Below are 22,026 nucleotides of genomic sequence, written 5' to 3' on the forward strand. Positions count from 1 at the left end.
TTAAAAGCTGGTTTTAAGCTGGTAACACTGTTTTTCTAAATACTTCTAACTAGGAGAGATAAAAGAGCCAGTAAGATCCAAAAGAGATCAGGCTGAAGATCCATTAGTATTGTTATCACCAGTTCAAATGAGTTTGCAGGTGTAATTGGGAGGGGGCATGCCCTCTCTTTTTAAAGAGGGATGGGGGGGGGGGTTGGAAATGATACCATTCGAAGGCTTTTAGGCAGAGTTCCTTTCAAATGAAAAAAGGATAAATACCTCAGACCATGAGGTGTAAGTTACAAGCTTAATTTCATCCCCTTGCCAGTCTGCTTTGTCCCATGCCACAGCAGGGCTGACAGGTTTGGCGATCACCTCTCAAGTCACCCTCCATGGCCAGTTTTAACCAGCCCGGCCAGGCCTCATAACTCACAAGTGTACACAGCAGCTCAAGTGTCAAGAGTAAGATCTCATCAATAGTTAGTCATCCTCCTCTGAGAGCTAATAAACTTTATTATTCTGTTAGTAAATTGTTCCAAAGCAAAACATTTAAAAAAAGGTATGTTTTCATTTTACTAGCACTGTGGTAAGAGATCATACAAGTGCTGATTTTAATAGTGAAAGGAATACTAGTAAGTTCAGTACCCAACAGTCACAGAAGGACAAAAGATAAAAGCTGTCATATATTTATGCACGAAAGAGCACAGTATAAAGAAACATTTACCTCACTCATGATAGTTCCATGCCAGGGACAATATAGTATAAATGTATCCATTGATTTGTCTCCCTGGAGCTTTCACCTAATTGAAAAGAATCTTGCAGTGCACATTCAACTAAATGCTATAGGTTATGCACTGACTCTTAAGTAGCATAGGAAATCGCTATGAAGTGAAACTACCACTTCCATAATTTTCTTGGTGACTGTTCAGTTTTAGAGCAAAAACCAGACTGATTTCCTTCTGAAGCTAATGCAAAGCACATCAGTCAAGATAATTTACTTTATAAAAATGCTCAGGAGAGGGACTATGTAAAATAGTATGCATCAAGGCATACATTGTTTTTAAAGATTCATGACATTACTGTTCTGAATTTTCTTCTTACTCAGTCCTTCTAATTATTTCTTGCATCTTTTTCACTTTTATGTCTTCATTAATGCCATTTAGGAAGTTCCACTTTTTACTACTTCATCCCATTTGTTTTATGTCCCATGAAAATGGCATAGAAAGCAACTACCTGCAGATTTCATTCAAGGAGTGCAAACATCAAGGAAATTTTTAAAGCTTGAAGTGGACTTACTCTGCAAAGGCCAAATTTGAAAAGAAGTTAAGATTTAACCAACTGAAAGCTAGGGTAAAGAAACACAGCTCTCATGGAAGTCTTCTGACAAGTTAATCAGTAGGTTATACCACTAAGCAAGAGAAGAGAGTCCTCTATATCCAACTAACATTAATGCAACTGATGCTTTATTTTTTAAGTAATTAAAAATCAGTACACTTGCACTCACTGCAATTAGTCAATCTTGTCCTTCCAGGTTCCAAGCTGCACTAGGCAATGCTTCTGAAGTTTAATATGGTTCAGCAAAAGGTAGTCTGTTCATTGATGGAACAAGGCTGTGAGCCTAGAATTAAGATTCTTTTATATCCATTCTGCCCCTACCTTCCAAGAGCAAATTAAAGACTAGTTCAACTAATTTGCCCACTTACATTGTGTATTTTTTAACACTTTGTATCAAACCAGAAGTTGATGCTATGGTTTGAAACTGATGAACGGATACGAACATCCCCAACAGTGTTTCACACATATGATTTGTTACTCATGGGCATACTGCAGCTATTTAACTTATTTTTATTTATTTATATGCTAAACAATTACCTGTTGAGACATCAAAAGGGCTAAGGGAATATAAAACAGTACCAGAAAGCTTGAGTTATCTCAGATAGACTGTTGCTATTCAGAGACTATCAATGCAACACCGTTGTCCTCAGCTAGCTGAAGGGAACGCACAGATTCTTCTCAGAGGTCCATGCTGGTAGGATGAGAGTAAAGAAACTAAAGTTGCAAGAAGGGAAAGTCCAATTAGATATTATGAAAGAAGCTGCACAACGAGGGTAATCAAATGTTGTAACAAGTTGCCCAAAGAGACCAGAAGTGTTTATGCTTAGAGATATTCAAAACTCAACTGCACAAATCCTGAGCAAGCTGATGTAAGTTGGTCCTGCAACAGGCTGGACCTGATGATCACCACAGGTCCCTTCCAACTCAAAATTACTTTGATTCTGCAACATTTGCGCAATGACTGTTTCACAGACCAGCTGATGGGCAGGTAGAGAAGGAGCACGCAGGGCATTGTTCAAAAAAATCTTACTGCTGAAGAACCATTCTAATAGGAACAATAGCATATTATAAATCAACATCTCTGTCAGAGCAACAAGAGCCAAGAACTCCATCACAGCTGTGCTCAGCTTCAAAAGAAGATAGCAAAAGAAATGAGGACAGTAAGGAGATGCAAAGTTGGCAGTAAGAAGCATCAGATCGGTACAGGTAGCACACTGAGAAAGTAAAGACACCATATGGACACACCAGGTAGTAAGAAACGCTTGAAAGAGCAAAAGAAAACAGAGAGAACTAGAAGAGTCTACCAAACTTCACAAAGTTGACACAGCACACCAAATGAACACGGCCATGTAGTATTGTTAATTTGCCAAAATAAGACAAAGCAACGGAAACACCCACCACCACCACTCCCTCACAATTTACAGGAGGAGTAATTAAGAAAAATTTCCCTTCCTTCTTCAAAATGCATGGAAAAGAAGAATGCATAGGACCAACAGATGATCAGAGTACAGAGGGATTGTCTGGAAAACACACACACAACCGTGATTTCATTGCAACTGTTCTGTTTCTCCTTCTAATCCTCATAGAATACTGAAGCCTTAGTCTTGGGAACTCCCAGGGTCTGTCTCAAACTGAAAGTAGCTGAAGATGTCATAGAACAGAGGAGAGAGGAACCAGAACCACAGTACTGGGACATGTTTTGATAGGGTTGAAATACTCAACTCTGTTACAATGACATACAATGGCTCATGTGAAACAAAACTGAATGTACACTATTTTGGTACCAAAAGAGCAGAAGAGTGGCAAGCATGATGCAACTTCTATGAGAACTTCAGGAAAGATCTCAACAATAAGCCTGTAAGACTAATGTCTCTGTCAAGCAAGTTAAGAGAAAAGGGTAGCACCAAATGAGTATTACATAAACAGGGAAGAATCAAAGCAACTTTTCGGAGGGAAGTCCTGACTCACAGACCTAGTAGAATTCTCTAAAGGAAGCAGAAAGCACAGGCACAGGAGTTATGTAGCTGATGCAGTTGGTATGAATGCCCAGAAGTCTTGTAACAAAAACCAACAAAACCTTTCAAGGAAGTTAACTGGTCACATGTGAGATAAAAGGTCCTTTCATGGGCAATAACTGGTAAAGAAATAGTAAGCAGAAGGTAGCACGAACAGTCAGTTCTTACTCAGTGGAAGATGCTGACCAGTACTGTTTGACAGATAGCTGTGCCCTTTGTTATATCCATTCACAAATGACCTGAAAGTTAGCTCATAAAATTAAGATGGTTGTCATCATTACAACCGCAAATATTTCTGGAAGGACTTCACATGATTTAGTGACTAGACAATAAATTTTCAGATTAAACTCAGCAGAGGTAGGTGATACATATGTAAAAACAATAGTAGGAACTGACAAACTCTGAGGAAGGAGTAAGATATTGGGGTAACTGTATATAGTTTCATGATCTGCAGAAAAGGAAGTGAACACAAAATAGTATATCACTGTAAAAATCTATACTGTATTCACACCTTGACTCCTGTGTGAGGCTTTGCTCTGCCACTCATTCTCTCCCCTTCCACCTCACCAACTTGGAAGGAAGTAAAGGTCTAGAAATTTGTCCCTTTTTACTTCAATTTATTATTAGGGATGCGTTGCAGCTAAGCAGACTGCAGGATTTACAGGCTGAAACAGTATACGCTGTAAACTCTTGGGTGCAGCACATATATATGTAGACACAGTTAACAGTACAACACTGGAATAATACTGGGGGACCACGTAGGGTAGAAGATGGCGAGTCCAATGCAAACTCATCCATACTTTATCCCAGAAATGGTCCCAAATTCATCTATTCCCTGAACTATGCCCATGACAGTGAGCAAACTAATAGTTAAGCAGCCATAGATTATCAAGTCCAGTAATTCATCTTGTTCCCTATCCCAATTGTACTTAGCAGCATAGATTCCAGCCCTATTTATCAAGCCTGTTTTTAATACTCTAACACTCTGTGGGATAGCTGCTTTTGGCTACAGCGCTTCCCCACAGTCTAAATAGAAGTCACGCCTGGGCATAGCCATATTCCCTGCCTTCCTGAGGTACCTGGAGAAGAAGAAACACATTTTAGTCTCAGCACTAGAATGCGTGGTGTCCCCTAAGAGATAATCTGTCCCCCAGGAATCTACTGGCCACCTTCCCCTCACATTTGTCTTTCTAACAGGTACAGTCTGTTACACATGGAGGTCAGCAATTCTCTCTCAGCTTAGCTGCCAGCCTCTTCCAACATGACCCAGAAGAGACTTGCAAGGACTCTCAAGTAGGAGATCCTGCAAAAGGGCACAATCACCCATGTCAGGATACTAGGCTAGAAAGAACTTCACTTTTAATAAGCACAACTACCCTTATGGAGTCAGGATGTCGAACTAACTCTTCACTGCCCACCTACTGCACAGTACGGCTCTTGATCACCTTGCTAAACTCTTTGCTGGGAGTTGTCAAATCTTTGCTTACCTGAACGAAAGTAGCACCCTCTACTGCTGCCTTCAGGTCTGTACAGACGCTAATGAGAGCCAACTGCTCCTCCGCACTCCGAGCTCCTTTCAGGAATCCCGACTCCTCCAGATCTTTCATTTGTTTGCTGACAGAAACGACATATGCATTTAAGTACTTTATCATTGTTAAGCCACCATTAATGTCTTAAAAAGCTTCTTAACAAACCAGTAGTACTATGCTATTTGCCATGCCACAGCACATATTTATAATAAAAATAGAAACGTTAATCTCAGACATTTCTCTTTGCTCCCCCACCTTAGAATATTTTTTTCTTCTCTTCAAGCACAGACAACTCTAAGACCTACTCCTAGATGCAAACTTGTCACCACCTAAAATCTGTTTTCACTGGTGCAGGATCAGTAAGTACTCAAATTTAATGGGAAGGGAGGTCTCTAACATACTTCACCTAGTTTTACAAACAACAGCTCTTTTGTTATGAAGCCTCAATGTAGGAGCTCTGTTTAACTCTATAGAAATAAATACTTTCCACACAGCCAGGAGTCCTTCCTAAAAAACCCAAACCACTACACAGGTCATGACTACAGAGCATGTGGCAAAAATCTAAGTAGTTGAGTGGCCAGAGCTTTAAATGAATGTTCAATTATGCACCACTGCTGGGTCTGGACATGCCATCTTCTCAGAAAAACTCTCCACAGTTTGAAATCCTCAAAAGTCCAGAGCAAGCAAGACATTTTCAAAACTATTAAAAGTCCCTTAGAGGAGCAATTTCCACAGAAATTAAGTGGAATTAAACTATCTGATGATAATCATCCTGAAGCTATTTGATGTAGCCATTATCACAGTCAAATCTGTCAGCTCCCTCAAGCCAGAACTCCTCTGAGCCTTTGGATATTATTCAGCAAAAATTGCTCATCCTGAAGAGATGAGGAAATTGAGCTAATGATTAGCAGCAGGAAAAACAAACAATTAATCCTTCCTTCTCCCTACCAACCTAGTTCTGGAGCTTCGGCTTCTTTCTGCATGCTGCCTTACACTATAGAATCATTTAGGTTGGAAAAGACCTTTAAGGTCAAGTCCAACTGTTAATGCGGCACTGCCAAGTCCACCACTAAACCATGTCACTAAGCACCACATCTACATGTCTTTTAAACACCTCCAGGGATGGTGACTCCACCACTTCCCTGGGCAGCCTGTTCCAATGCTTGACTGCTCTTTCAGTAAAGACATTTTTCCTAATGTCCAATCTAAACCTCCCCTGGCACAACCTGAGGCCATTTCCTCTTGTCCTATCACTTGTTACTTGGGAGAAGAGACCAACCCCCACCTCACTACAACCTCCTTTCAGGTAGCTGTAGAGAGCCATAAGGTCTCTCCTCAGCCTCCTCTTCTCCAAGGTAAACAACCCCAGTTCCCTCAGCTGCTCCTCATAAGACCTGTTCTCCAGACCCTTCACCAGCTTTGTTGCCCTTCTCTGGACATGCTGCAGCACCTCAAGGTCTTTCTTTCAATGAGGGGCCCAAAACTGCACCGAGCACTCGAGGTGTGACCTCACCAATGCCGAGTACAGGGGCATGATCACCTCCCTACTCCTGCTGGCCACACTATTGCTGATACAGGCCAGGATGCTGTTGGCCTTGTTGGCCACCTGGGCACACTGCCAGCTCATGTTCAGCCAGCTGTTGACCAACACCCCCAGGTCCTTTTCTGCCAGGCAGCTTTCCAGCCACTCCTCCCCAAGCCTGTAGCGCTGCCTGGGGTTGTTGTGACCCAAGTGCAGGACCCGGCACTTGGCCTTGTTAAGCCTCATACAATTGACCTCAGCCCATCGATCCAGCCTGTCCAGGTCCCTCTGCAGAGCCTTCCTACCCTCGAGCAGATCAACACTCCCACCCAGTTTAGTGTCATCTGCAAACCTACTGAGGGAGCACTCAATCCCCTCATCCAGATCATCGATAAAGACATTAAACAGAACTGGACCCAATACTGAGCCCTGGGGAACACCACTTGTGACTGGACACCAACTGGGTTTAACACTATTCACCACAGCTCTTTGGGCTCAGCCATCCAGTTTTTAACCCAGTGAAGAGTGCACCTGTCCAAGCCATAAACAGCCAGTTTCTCCAGGAGAACGCTGTGGGAAAAGTGTTAAAGACTTTACTTAAGTTCAGGTAGACAACATCCACAGCCTTTCCCTCATCCACTACGTGGGCCAACCTTGCCATAGAAGGAGATGAGCTTGGTCAAATAGGACCTGCCTTTCATGAATCCACGATGACTGGGCCTGATCAACTAGTTGTCCTGTATGTGTTGCATGAAAGCACTCAGGATGATCGGCTAAGTAACTTTCCCCAGCACCAAGGTTAGACTGACAGGCCTGTAGCTCCCTCTTCTGGCCCTTCTTGTAGATAGGTGTCAACGTTTGCTAACTTCTAGCCAACTGGGACCTCCCTGGTTAGCCAGGACTGCTGGTAAATGATTCAAAGTGGCTTGGTGAGCACTTCTACCAGCTCCCTCAGTACCTCGGGTGGGCGTAAGTAAATTGCATGTGCATGTAGCTGGAGGGTAGAAAAGTTGTAGCAATCAGAGGAGCTGTACAGCCTGGAAAAAGTTAAGTGTATTTTTGTACTACACAAATCATATAACTGAATATAAAAATAACCAGCGACCCATCATGTGTTTCCTAAGTGACTGTGGCACTGGAGCACACATGACAGTGTTCATTAGGGGTTTAATGGGACAGTATGTGTTAAATGGGCAGAACTTACTCATATAGGCACAGATTATCTCCACTCCCAGCCAAATCTCAGTCCTTAATACACCTGCCCAGGCCCCTCCATGTATCCAGACAGTAGTAACACTGGATTTATTTTTGTATCGAGAGATCTCAGAAGAGATGGGAACCCATTTGTTTGTCACAATCTACAGCAGCCAGAGACACAGACACCTTCCTTAGTCCTTAGGAAGCAGGACAGGCAGCCAGCCACATGGTCAGGGTAATACCAGCCCCAGACTGCTCCTCCAGTCCAGCTCAAGCACTCATACCCTGGGGCAGCATTTCCTCACCCCCTACCAATGACTCTGCTGCAATCACCAGCAATCCTAAACACACCAGAAGGGAGCAACTGGACCCAGCACTCCGTTGCTGTGGGAGGTATCATCTATTTTTCAAGCAACATCTTAAATTAACTGAAAAGGGATAGGGATGTAGATCATACTGCCTCTTTTTCAGACCACGTGCTGAGCAATGTGCGATAAAGCACTTGCACTTTGTCAGACAATCTTTTTATTTGGAGCTCTTTCCTGTCAACAAGTATTGAGTCCATAAATCAAATAAAAACATCAAGGTTCCTCCTCCAGATTTTCCTAAACAAAATGAGTGGGATTCATCTCACCTACCCTGTCAACAAGCACATCGGAGACAATGATCTTCAGCTGTCTTTTAGAGAAGGGAGAACCAAGTGTCTCAGGTGCATTTGTCTGATTCTTTTTTTAGACACCCAAATATGCAATCTGTACTGTCTTATAATGGAAGTACCTATTCCCCTCTGCCCACAACAGAAAATAGCTCAGAATGAGAGGTGTAGAACACAGTATTCTGAAGTCAACAAAGATGAAAGTTTGCAGGGATTTATTTAAAGACAATCCAGTTCCTACTTAACTACACAGAAGCAACCTCTGCAGATTCACTGATTCTTTAGCTTGAACTGGCTCACTAAATCTAGCATTAACTTTCAAAGAATCAGAATTTTACTTCAGCATCCATGTAGTTGTGTCCAAGAAAACACAGCAAATATTTGCTCTATTAGTTTTATCGTGGTTTAGTAAGAGGTCATAAACATCTGCTGCTCTGCAAGTTACTATGATGTCCTTTCTCCTACTCTGAGTAGCAGAAAAGAAATATTTTGTTTCCCAGCAAACAAAATAGCTTCCTAATATACCTTTCTGACACCAACCCAGAGCAGCAATACCTCATCCTGGGATCAATTCCACTAAAAATCAAGGTAAAGAGCACTCGGTGGTTGCTTCGCAGAAGCCAAAAAGGCACAGAGCAGTTCTGCTCCTGGTTTAGCACAGCAGTCAACAGGAAAAAAATACCTTCAGATCATCATGGACTTAGTACATTAAATTAAAGTATTTCCGATAACTTGGGAGCAGGTAAGATGTCAACAGATGCTCTGTTTGAAGTTGGTAAAGGTGACACTGCACCTCCCAAACCAGAACATGCACCCATATTTCAGATTGGGAAGAACAAAACCAACAACGACAACTATCCACATGCATGCACGCACACCGTGCTAACTCCCACAAGCATTAACTTTCTCCTCTTCACTGAACTGCTTCAGCAGATAATCATTTCTGTACTGCAAGTTCTAACACTTCCTCTTTATTTTTGCCAGAGATTATCATGGACAATGACTTTTGGCTCTTTTAGGCAGAGCATGCCTGGGTAAACAGCTAGGCATTGCATTCTGTTCATATCGGACAAGAGCTTTGAAAAGGTTCAGTTAATTCTTAGCTAGAAAACAAAGCCAAGTCATATACTTTTTAGACACGGCTCAGGTCTGTCTTGTTTGCTTTCCTGAAGTCCCTCAGGCTTGGTGCTAAAATTAATATTTCTACTAGTTTATGCAGTCCAAAACTGATAACAAGAATTCTATTAATAGCTTTCTGCCTCTTTTCTCAAATACAGATTTAGGCTCAAAAACCTAGACCTTTCCTACCCAAAGCTAAACTAGTCAGAAATTCCTTTCAGTAAATTTTGTTTAAGAGCACTTCAAGAAAGAAAAAAAAAAAAATAAAATAAAATGTGCTCAAACACACAAACACAACACCACCACCACACCACCCCCCCCGAAATCGTCAGGAAATCCATCAAGTGTCTGGAGGAGTTCCCCATTTGGTTTCTTAACCACCAGCAAATGGACAGCTAGAAAACACAGACTTCTGCCTCTTGAGCAATCTGAATGGCAAAGGACAGAAAACAGGAAAATTCAGCTCCATTTTCAAGCTGCCAGGGTACAGCACAACTTGCTAAGCAGAAGCTCCATCCAAGACTGAAGGCTTCTAGCACACTAAAGGTGCCAGTGCTTCAGCTGTAAAGAAACAGGTGCACCTAAGCTAGAGCATCCAAACTTCTGGCTCCTTCACACTTTGTGAGGCGAGGTAAGGAATCAATAATTCTAAAGGTCTTAACCATCCATTCATCAGAAGTTCATGTCCCAAGTGCTCTTGGCCAAATCCAGCAGACTCTCTCTCACAGGCTCTAGATCAATTTTAAAACACAAAAGCAAAATTTAAGTTTGAAGAGACTACAACAGAATTATTTCCCTCTTTGAAGGAGAGGGTAAAGTTCTTGTTCACTTTCTGTGCAATACTACACTTCTCTCATCCTCCCTGGTCCTCTGAAATGTGAGTCCATGATCGGTAACAGAGGGATTCAAAAAGGCTACAGTCTTTGATTAAGATCTGACTTTTATTTTCCTTCCATAAGCTCTTACAGAAGTTTGCAGCACCTGACTCCTGTTCCACACCTTTCCTTCTCTGCCAGTGATGGCCATCCTCTCACTTATGCTTCTCTGTCATAAGCCATTACACACTACATTGTGCACTGAGATTAATTAACCCGCAAAACCACCATCTTCATCCTTTGGAACTTAAGACTGGACTGACTTTTTTTCCTTTCTAAACAAAAACCTTCCTGTTAACATCACCAGTCTTCATGTTGGCCATTTATTTAAACTAGTACGGTTATTTAAGGCATTCCCAGGAACAGGGAATATGTGCATTACTTAAATTTTGGTCTTCCTTCCCAGGAAATAATTCTTCTTTGGGCTCACTCACCAATATATTTATTGACATTTTGGTTGTTTTGTTCCACAAATTAATTTTAAGTCTTCCAAATGTCAAGCCCTCTTTATATTCCCCTGGGGTATTAGATTGCCACAAAAGCGTGGGCAAAGGAAGGGAGCATCCCCTGATACTTATTATACCTGAAGGCACAAACCAGACTGCTTTGTACATATAGCAGTGCACCACTGACCTCTACTGGATGACTTTTCATTGAAAGCAGCCTAGACTTCAGGGTGATCACCCCTGAGAATAACCATAGATTGAGGTCACTGCAGCCACATCCATAGCACACACCACAGGACTTTGCTCTGCAATTGTGTCATGTGCACAGCGTGAAGAGTTTGACTCAATACCCATAAGGTCTTTGAAGAATGAAGAATTCACGTCCATAAGAAAATGCTACCTGCTTTTAGAGCTCACACTTTGTCTAGCTCAGGAGTTTGACTGTTATACCTGACCGCCCATGCCAACACCACCCTGGGAACTGAGCCCATATTTACTTCAAGACAAGGCACGCAATCTATAGTAACACTCCCAATCACATGAACTGCCTGGAATGCTCTTGTTTAAAACTCCTACTCTAAGAGTCTTTACAGAAGACCTTGCAAGTGATGCTAACACTTAACCCATCTTGTCCACACTCCACTGCCCCACCTTTATCCATAGCTACTATCGGGCAGTCATAGTATTCACCACACACTGTTGCAACAAGCAACTACTTGCAACGTTGAGGACCAGTTAATCACAAACTTACTGCCCAAACCAGCAAGGAGCAAGGAGAAGGGAGGGAAGATAAGACCAACATTATTCTTCACAAGCTCAGCAAACCACCATTGCCCAAAGGCAAGGACCATTAACCAGTCATGACACTACTATCTAGTGCTCTCTGACAAACGAGAGGGCAGTTGGCATGGCAAAAAAACCCAAACAACACCAAACAGAGCCCAAGACACAACAGACCAAGTAGGCAACTGAAAGCCCCCGACACTGGGACCAGCTCACTGTCCACACATAAAATGGCCAAATAGTAAGCTCCTAGTATTGAGTGGCAATTGGCCATTGAAAGCGTTAGCAACCACTTTCCCTCTTCCTGCTTTCCCCAGACTAAAGATAAGCACACAACATACCACAGAAAAGCTATTACACATTACGTCATCTTGAAACAGCAATACAAGCTGGACCACAAGAGTATGTATATTTCTGTCCAGACAATAGAGATCCAATGCTGTCAAATGCACTTCATACATAGCAAAGGCAGTATATGAACAAGGGACAGTTGCACATCTGCTGCTGACACAGTTTTAAAGAGGCACAAAGGACTACAGAGGAGCCGGGACACAACATAAGAGCATGGTGACGCACAAAAGCAAATTAAAGCTCTGAGACCTCCTAAAGTTATCACACACACAAACTCTTTTCCAGCCATGGCACTCTCAGGATGTCTATACTGCCATTATATAAACGGGATGCTGCAACAAGAGCAAAGATTTTGTAAGAAGAAAATGCAGTTATGGTCATTATATTTTCCCATGGTAAACTCAGAGTCACAAATATTGTTGAGTCCGAGCACGGTCTGCAACTCATTACAAGTCACTTTTTAACCCTCAGAACATCAGTTCCAATGCTGTCTCCAAATCTAGTGAGCTAAGTAAGTTCACTCATTAGTTTTGTCAAAATCCTTTTGACATCTTGGCATCAGAAATGACAAGCTTATGTTGTGAAACCTTCCTGCTAGGAAGCACTTTCTATGGTTCTTAATTTTTGTTTGTTTGTTTGAAGTTTAGGTTCAAGACAGAATTTCTCACCAAAACCAAAGCAGGCCTACCTAAAACAGAGACTCACAGTTCACATCCCTGCTCCTGGCCACACACACCCAGCCTGAAACCCGCGTCTCCCACAGTCACAGACTCACTTGCTAAAAGGGGCCCTGGGAAGTCTCAAGTCCAGCTTTGCACCTTCAGCATACATATTGCTAATACCAGATTTGGTTAGCCTTGGTTTTTTTGTAGTCAAGCCTTGAAAGCCTTCAGGGATGGAGATTTCACCAGCTTTTTGGACAACGTGCTACTTCAGCATACCAAGCAAACGCCAACACCGTAATTGTTTTCAAAACACAGCCTTTGTAATTGCAAAAATCAGTCTTATTTAAATCATATATCCTAGCAGCCCAGGGGACTGGCTGCCACGCAGGAATTAGGTGAGAAGACAACATTTCCCTTTGGAGGTGTTTTCAACTACAGAATGGCCAGGCAGAACCTTTGGAAAGACAGAATCTATCACGTTCCAAAGCCTATTAACATGTTCTCTGGTTAGTTCTGCAATTTTCCCTAGCTAGTTCACTGCACTTTTCAATGGCAAGGGGGAGAGGGGGGCAAAGACAAAACTGAAAGGTAGACTCAAGCCTATGATTTAGCACAAGCTTCATGTGGCAGTGTCAGGCACTCAATATCAAAATATACTTCAACAAGAATTGTCTAATTAAAAATTGTCCCCTCAAAGGAGATACATAAAACTATCAAGGAAGACCAAAGCCAAGCTGCATTTTGCCCTTGATACAAATACAGTATTGATACAATACAGCACTGCAGAACAGAGACTGGAAGAGGAAGCAAGTTTGGGAAAGTATCTGACCACACAGCTTGGAACATGCCACGAGCTAGGAAAAGAGGGCAAAGCCTGCATCAGTGTATTGGGTTTGTATGGCAAGGTTTTGGTAGCTGGTGGGCTACAGGGGTGGCTGCTGTGAGAAGCTGGTAGAAGCTTCTTCTGTATCTGACAGAGCCAATGCCAGCCGGCTGCAAGATGGACCCACTGCTGGCCAAGGCCAGGCCCATCAGCGACAGTGGTAGCACCTCTGGGATAACGTATTTAAGAAGGGTGAAAAAGTTACTCCTCAGGAGCAATTGCAGACAGAGAGAAGAGTGAGAATATGTGAGAGAAACAACCTGGCAGACGCCAAGGCCAGTGAAGAAGGACAGGGAGGAGGTGCTCCAGGCACTGGAGCAGAGATTACCCCATGGCCTGTGCTGAAGACCACAGTGAGGCAGGCTGTCCCCCTGCAGCCCATGAAGGTTAATGGTGGAGCAGATATGCACCCGCAGCCCATGCAAGACCCCACACCAGAGCAGGTGGATGCCCAAAGGAGGCTGTGACCCCATGGGAAGCCCATGCTACATCAGGCTTCTGGCAGGACCTGTGGCCCCATGGAGAGAGGAGCCCACACTGGAGCAGGTTTGCTGGCAGGACTTGTGACCCCACAGGACATCCACGCTGGAGCAGTTGATTCCTAAGGTACTGCAGCCCATGGAAGGTACCCACGGGGGAGCAGTTCATGAAGAATTGCAGCCCACAGGAAGGTCTCACAGAGAAGTTCATGGAGGACTGTCTCCCGTGGGAGGGACCCCATGCTGGAGCAGGGAAAGAGTGTGAGGAGTCCTCCCTCTGAGGAGGAAGGAGTGGCAGAAACAACATGTGATGAATTGACCGCAACCCATTTTCCCCATCCTCCTGTACTGCTGAGGTGGGGAAGGAGGTAGAGAAATCATGAGTAAAGATAAGCCAGGGAAGAAGGGATGGGTGGGGGAAGGTGTTTTAAGATTTGGGTTTATTTCTCATTTATTACCAGTCAAATCAGAGTAATATAATTAAGTTCATTTCCCTAAGTCGAGTCTGTTTTGCCTGTGACAGTAATTGCTGAGTGATCTGTCCCTGTCCTCACGTTGATGCACGAGCTTTTCACTGTATCTTCTCTCCTCCGTCCAGCTGAGGAAAGGGAATGATACAGTGGCTTTGGTGGACACCTGGCATCCAGCCAGGGTCAACGCACCACAATCAGTGTACTACCCACACTAGAAAACCAATCCAGTTCCCCTTTTTTATATATACAAAGTGTAAGAGGTCACCAGGCAGCAAGAAGTGATTCAAATGTCTTTTCTAGAGACTAGTCTCCTCCTAGAACAAGAAAGATGATGAGCTTCAGTTACAAGGAAAAAGTCTTCCACAATCCTGTCTATTTCCTTGGCCTTGTGACCTGCCATACATTGGGCACTTCATGGCAAGTTTCCCCATTCACAACAGTACTGGATTCTTAAAGTACTTTACTTGGCCAGGGGTAGGGGAGTGCTACTTTTTTATAGCTCCAGCATCTTGTTCGTTTTTCATAGCAACTGTGCTCCTACAGCATGGAAAAAGTTAAGGTTGCGTAGTACAATACTGCACTTCACTAGATACCAAGTCAAATAAAATTCATGGTTAAATTAATACTTAATGAAGACAGGAAGTGTGCTATTCTGATCTCAAGACTGCTTGGCTCCAACTCTTTAAAGGCCTAACATCTTTGAATCATGCAGAAGAGCAACCTATAGTCAGATAAAGCTAACATACATGTAATTCTCACTGAACTGCCTCATTTTTGAGTTTAGATTCAGGACCATGCAATCTTAGCACCACACATCAGTTTTCAGAAGGCAGAGTTCTGTAGAAGTCCATTCTGGAAGAACGGAACTCAGTAATAATTTATTTTCATTTTTAAATAATTAAATTTATATTAATTTAAATTTAAGGGAGAGGGTCCCTATCATTTAATAAAAAGAGGGTCAATTTGCTTCCAACCAAATATTTCCATGTTTTGATACTACTATTGCATTTCGCTTGTATCTATGTAATAAAAGTAGTAACAGTAATTTTATGTGCCCATATGCCTAGATACAACTGCTACTACACAAGGTCAACTTCAATCTGTCCCAGAAGATGTTTCTACTTGGGCTAAGAGAAGAAAGGATCAGAAGACAGAAAAGAGCTTCTAGTATAAATTTACTGTTTAGCGCAGTTGCATATAATAATGCAGTTTTCAAAATAATCTTGTCTTTGTATCCTCGCAGAGACTACTTTCTGAGATCTTCTAGGATTTTTTTTCTGATGTTAGCTATAGCCTTTACGCATACAACTGTTTGGTTTTTATATATTAAAAACAGCTACCTGCCTGTGTCCTGGAGGAGATAAAAGCTTCATAACTATGTAAACACCATATTTAACCAGCACCTACTTCTACAAAGAAATCACAGAATGCATGTGCAAATATCCAAGTTTTAATGTCCTCTTCAGAGTCAGCTAAACTTTCTCCCCTTGCAATAGTCTTTCATTATACATGCACAAACTGTTCTATATAAAATAGGAACCAATTACATAGGGGAAAAAATACAGGATTTCCACTGTAATTAATCAGTCTTTATCAGCACCATAAATATGTTTAGAATAGTAACTATTTGGAAAAAGTTTATGTATTACAAGAACCGTGAAGGGTTTTTTGGGGGCATGCCCTAAAGCATTTCTGCATCATGTGCTTTAGGATTACTTTCAGGAATAGGGTACTACGTGTTTTTCTAATTCTCATTATTTTAAAAGTTTATCAATCTTGCATTCAAACCAGAATCACACTGACTCAGAAGAAAGCACACCGGATATGAAAAGTTACATTTTCCAAGGCAGGTTACTGCAGGGCGTATTCATTAGGTCAAGTGTGCCATAAAGCTGATCATTAGTTTGCTTCTTCAGGAGAAGTAAAGGTTGTTCCATTAGAGCAGACACTGGTTAATAATACCACTGGTACACCCAGTTCAACCCAACGCACAGTCATTTTGTGTGTCAGGCACTGACTGCCACGTGTCTGGCAACAGGTAGATAGGTAGTAAAATCCATCACACCATGTTAGGCCTTAGTAAACACACACTCCTTTTCTTCCTGCATCTTGTCTACTGATATTGTGGCAACAATAGATATTTCCACTTGTTTCAGTAGATCCAAATTCCACATTTTAATCTTATTTTTTTTACCCATAGCCAAGTGTTTTGAATGAATTTACAGAGTATGTTTCAGATTTCCCAGCAGCTACACGCAGGCTGTTGTGATCATCATAGGTCCATCCCAGACTCATTCCAGTCCTCTTGCAGGACTATGTGCCCCTGCTGCCCACCAGTTGTTGTGGGAGAGTTGAATTCATTAGGTTAATGAACCCTGAGACACCCTTTATATAAATTCAGAACGAGTTACAAGTCAACGCACTAAAAGTCCATCATGTAAAATAGTTAATAAATATTGAAGTATCATTTCTGCCAAAGGAGTATCATCTCCTTTCAGAAGTAAAGTGAATGTCGTTTACTCAAATCCCACTTTTGTTTTGTTTAGAAAAGGGAAACTACAAACAGTCCTCTGCACATTCCAGTTTCTCCTTAATACATATGAGTACCTCTATACACTAAAAGTTCGTGAACTGCAGACTAGAGATGAACAAATACTTTTCAATACTAAACCAAAACAAAACCACAAAAACCCTAAGCCTAAAAACTTCCCTAAAAGTACTGACTATTTGGTGAGAAAAAGGAAAGCAAATCCCAGCAAGTCCAGAGAAGTAGCCACCAACTGGCTTTGTCAGGTGCTTTCTCCTGCGAGCCCTCACTACCTACTCAAGCTCCAGCTTTTACACGAGTATCATATCATTAACTCAAGGAATTTACTGCAGGTTTGTGCTATGAAACCAGTGCAAATAAGTTCAAGTTTGACCGTATTTTGATAAGATACAATCATTAAAATACTGGTTGAAGAAACTGCATAGTTTGTATTCTTGTCACAAAAACTAGTGTCCTGAAACTAGACTTTTTAACAAGGATGTTACAACAGCCAAGATAACTCAACTTATAATTAACTTGTCTAAGAACACCTTACATAAAAGGTAAAACCTGCCTTGAACTCCTATGGGACAGCACATGCAGGCACAGGGCAGTACAGATACACCCAAACAGCACTCTACCCTATTACATGTGATATTCTGTGCTTCACTTTTCCAAGCTAAAAACCTTGAAAGGCTAAAGTCCTCATTTTGCTACTAGAAAAAGAAAAAAATTAGGGGTGACGTAGTAACGTAGACTGCAAAACTGCCCCCTCTGCCCTCTGCAGCAATCCAGAATCTCATCACAGCTACCGCCATGACAGAAATTCTGTAAAGCACCAAAGTGTCTGTCATCAGGTGTAGCAGAGGCGTTCAGTCTGACTAACACCTACCTGAAAGAAAAAAAAAAAAAAATTGTAAGAGGTAGATTTCCCCCGCTTTTGTTACCAAGCCTTTTTTAGCCAATCACACTAGATAGCACATACTGTTTAACTTCTGAACTTCTACAACTGAACTGGCCTACAAGGGGCTCCCAAAATCACTTTTTCTTGTTGTAAGCCTTGTTAGAGAAAGCAATCAGGATGCAACACACCACCACCCATTTTTATGTGCAGCTTATTCCCCATAGCAGCTGACAACACAGCAGCTCATATATTTCACTCCAAGGCATCATGAAGTGAGGGTTGATGCATTTAGGTTGATGCTGGTCATGAAGCAACATGAATTTCAACATTAAATCCTGATACAGCAACATAAGATTGTGCACAGAACTACTCTATAAACGCACTCTCTCTCCCACAGGCACACAAAAGCTTTATTTCCAGGACAAGCAAGAAAAGGGTGAATAGGATCAACCAGACACTGTCCCTTCTAACGTAAGAACTACGGGCCAAACAAAGCAACTGAGGAGCCAGGTTCAAAACAAACAAAAGGGAACAGGTCTTCACACAGCAAGCAGTAAACCTGCAGAATACAAAGTCCTTTGCCAAGGAGGCTACAAAAGGACTTACACAGGTTCAAGGGAATGTTAGAGAAATACTTCAAAGAAATCTAGTTAGATTTACTGAATACACAAGCACTGTAGGTTGAGGGAGGGAAGCAGACAGGCAGGACTTGAACTTATAGCTCTATCATGTACCAAAAGCACGTGGCTTTAGCCATAGTGCCATAGGGCAACAGAGAAAAGGGCTGGAGGACTGTTGGTCTGAAACAGCGCAATTGTTCTGTGTTCACACCCTTGAGTTTGCCCCTTCTAAAGATGCTTCCCAGACTCTACTACAACTGATCAGTAGTTGCACCTTTAGTGGAACTAGACACCTGTTCTTCTAGGACTCAAAAAATATAATTTTTTAAAATTCTTAAACTAATAAGATACTAACAATTGTAGCAGGGCTCCTCAGCAATCCATATTAACCTACTTCCATTTTGAAAGCCTTTCTTGTCTTTCTATGCAAAACCTCTCATGTTTAAGTATTTTAAGCTTAGCCTACAGGTAACTTAATCATGGTAAACATCATTTCAAGAATCTGGATCTAATCTTAAGCTCTTAAATCACTACTTCAGAATTAAAGTGCTCTTCAGAAGTGTCATTAAGAGATTTGGGACCACAGTTCTTCTGATCTTTACAGGACCTGTACTTCTAAGTTGAAAGTCTTCTTCCAAGCTTAAAATCTATGTTCCCTTAAATACCAAGATGTAGCTACTCATTCATAACTACAGTAATCCACAGTTTCATTACTGTCCCAGTCATTTCAAGTCAGGTGACCTACCGAATGTTTTCCAGCGCACTTGTTAGCTGTTGTTGTGCAATATCATAAAGTTTCACTTTGAAGCCTCCAGCAGCAAACAACATGGCCCAGCTGCGACCAATAAGTCCACTGAAAAGAAAATAAATATCAGCCAATTAATAAAGAAGCATTTGTTTTGGGGAAGGGGGTCTGATGAGCATCGCAAGAAGGAAAATGGAGCTTGGACCTTCAATATTTGTTGAAAAGATCGGTTACATATCAGTAAGAAACAAATCCCTCTCTAACAGAGTAATATCCTTTGCTAGCTGTGTAGCAGCTTCCCTGAGAGCTGGAAGAAAGCTAATGAGGAAGAAAAAGAGGAAACAGAAAAAAAGACAGCAGAATTCAAAACAGTAGTTCCCAATATTTTGGGACACTGGACTCAAGTATGAACAGTTTAATCTTAACGAGCAGTTGGTGCAAGTAATTAAAGAGGGTTGTTTTGTTGGGTTTCTTTAATTTTAAAATGCATCTGCTCAGTTCATAGTCTAAAGACAGACATCAGCCCACTGGTCAAAAAGTTCAGGATCCTGCTTCAGAGATGATCAGAAAACCTAAGGCCCAGCTACCAACATCATGGGTCCTGTACAATTCAGGAAGTACCACAAGCATGTGAAAAGGGAAAAAAAAAACAAAACCCACAAACATGGGTTTGATACTGCTTTTCCACCTACCAGGCCCTAGCACCACCCTTATCTTTAGACCAAGCACCCTACCATGCTGTAGGCGTGCAGGAACAGTCTGCCTACATCTTTTGGTGAAGTCACATTACAGAGAAATACATAGAGGAAACTTGCAGTAAGTGACAATTCTATCACATCTCTTAACACAGGTTTTAACTTAATTAGATTTATAGCAGGCATCAGCCTCTTCAAATGGAAGCACTGAAGAACAGTGTAGTGAGTTTAAATAACCAGAGATCACCAAAAAAAAAAAAAAATCTCCACAACAGAGAGAAGAACAGAACTCCATGTCCATGACTTAGTGGGGGGGTTGATAATTAAATGCATTTCCTGTCATTTCCAAGATCACTGAATTTGTAGCATTAAACTTGAGCAACCTCAGGCAACTGGAAAACACAAGGCTGCTAGGGCATCAGTAAAGAATTAAAAGGGGAGTAAGAGTCAGAGATAAAGTAACAGGCCAGATGAGAAAAGAAGGCAAAGAAAACAGGAACATGTTTAGCCTTTGGCTTAAATGTAAAAAAAAAAAAAAAAAAAAAAAAAAAAGGCGGGGGGACAAAGCAGGAAGTTTCAGGAAACAGCAGGAATCAGTGGAAATAACTGGAACAAAAAAGAGTAATGAAACTTTGCATTTAGTGTTGTTAAGTGGACAGTAAGTTCTCACTCAAAACTTACCATTTAAAACAAACACACATAACTTCACTGTAGTAACCCCAGATCTCAGCAGTTCTCAGGCAAACTACAGAACACGCACATTTATGGAAAAGGTAAGGTATGGGTCAAGGTTTGTTAGCTACTGTGGCCTCCTGGCTAACAAATATTTCTAAAATAAAAGCATTTGGATCACTTAACCTTAAACAAGCATATCTGTGCTACCAGTATCCTTATAAATTTGCATCACCTCTCTCAAATTGCACTTTTAAATTAAGTTTCCTTAAATCAGTGTTTGACAAAAAAAAAAAAAAAAAGTTTATTTTGATACAAGTTTTTAGGATTGTGGGATTTATTTTTCTTTTGAACTACAGAGCGTACAAAGTAAGTCAATGGTAGGTATCAGACCTTCATGGTTACTCCATTGCACAGGACAGCAACATTACAACCTGTTGTTAGCATATCTGACCCCAAGACAGTGGTTTTTGACACTTTTAGAACCATCTTTTGGTCCAGTGAGGAAGTATTAACAACCAGACCTGCTCACACAACTTTTGCAGGCACTACCAGAAACAGTTTTTCTGCCTTCAGTGCAATTGCACGACAGCAGCCAGAGTGAGAGCCCAGCTCTCCTGACCCTTTGCACACCTACAGTGAATACAAGTTTCCCAAGCACCACCAGGGAACAGCTTTGTCACCATCACACGACAGCACCGAGACACGTGTCCCGAGACCTCAAGTGGTCTTGCTGATAAAATTTGTTGCAGCCCACACTTCTAGCACCAGGTTACAGCGGTGTGCAGGGGGCTGTTCACGTCTGGCACGTGGTTTCTCTCCCCACGAGATTATTGTTCAAATAAAGACCTTCAGTTTTAGCTCGAGAAGAGGATGAAATGATGCATTCCCACACAAGTCAGAAATACTGCTGTATCTTGTGGTAACAAAGCATTACTACAGGAATGCCCGAGAGAAACTTCGGAGTTTCTTGACACAGCTGACAAACAGGACTTTAAAGCTGTGCTTGGATTTCTCCATTCCTATTGCACTTACACACACAAAACATTGTGATGGAAAAGGGCAGCAGCCTTTCAGAGCTAAAGGATGACTTACTTCGAGTAGAGATGCTGTGAATGCTTGTTTGGCTGTGGGGTTTTTTTTTCTCCTTAAAGAGGCAGAGAGCTGTCATGGTCTTGAGCAGACACCCCTCCTAACGACCCACACAGGAGCACGCCCCCCAGCGTCCCGAGTTCCAGCAGCCGCACGAACCCGCAGCTCCCCAGACCCCCCTCGCACCGCTCCCCCCGCCCCAGCCCCACTCGCCCCACCGCCTGCCCCGAGTTAGCACCTCGCTGCCCCGTCCGACGCCCGCAGCGGCGTGGACGCCTGCGGCAGCGCCCAACGGCCCGACACCGCCGGGACGGCGCCCGAGACCCTTCGCAAGTCCCCGGGCATCCGCTCCCAGCGCCCTCGGGGGCCCGAGCCGGGCTGGCAGCCCCTCCCCGAGGCGCTGCGCCTACCCGCGGGAGAGGAGAGACTTTACCTGCCGATGATGGCAACCTGAGAGGGCTCCAT

General features: G+C 42.3%; 1 protein-coding gene across 1 annotated transcript in view; it reads right to left on the bottom strand.

The window, feature by feature from the left end:
* The window catches only part of CRYL1 (crystallin lambda 1), a 64,892-nt gene extending 42,866 nt beyond the window's left edge, over positions 1-22,026 (bottom strand). Inside the window, exons 1-3 of the mRNA XM_086481805.1 lie at positions 21,995-22,026; positions 19,103-19,210; positions 4,817-4,943 (exon numbers count right to left, since the gene is read on the bottom strand). Of these exons, the coding sequence (XP_086337931.1) occupies positions 4,817-4,943; positions 19,103-19,210; positions 21,995-22,026 (267 nt within the window). The remainder of the gene's footprint in view (positions 1-4,816; positions 4,944-19,102; positions 19,211-21,994) is intronic.

This window comes from Leptosomus discolor, chromosome 1 (genome assembly GCF_034619465.1).
Source record: "Leptosomus discolor isolate bLepDis1 chromosome 1, bLepDis1.hap2, whole genome shotgun sequence".
NCBI lineage: Eukaryota > Metazoa > Chordata > Aves > Leptosomiformes > Leptosomidae > Leptosomus > Leptosomus discolor.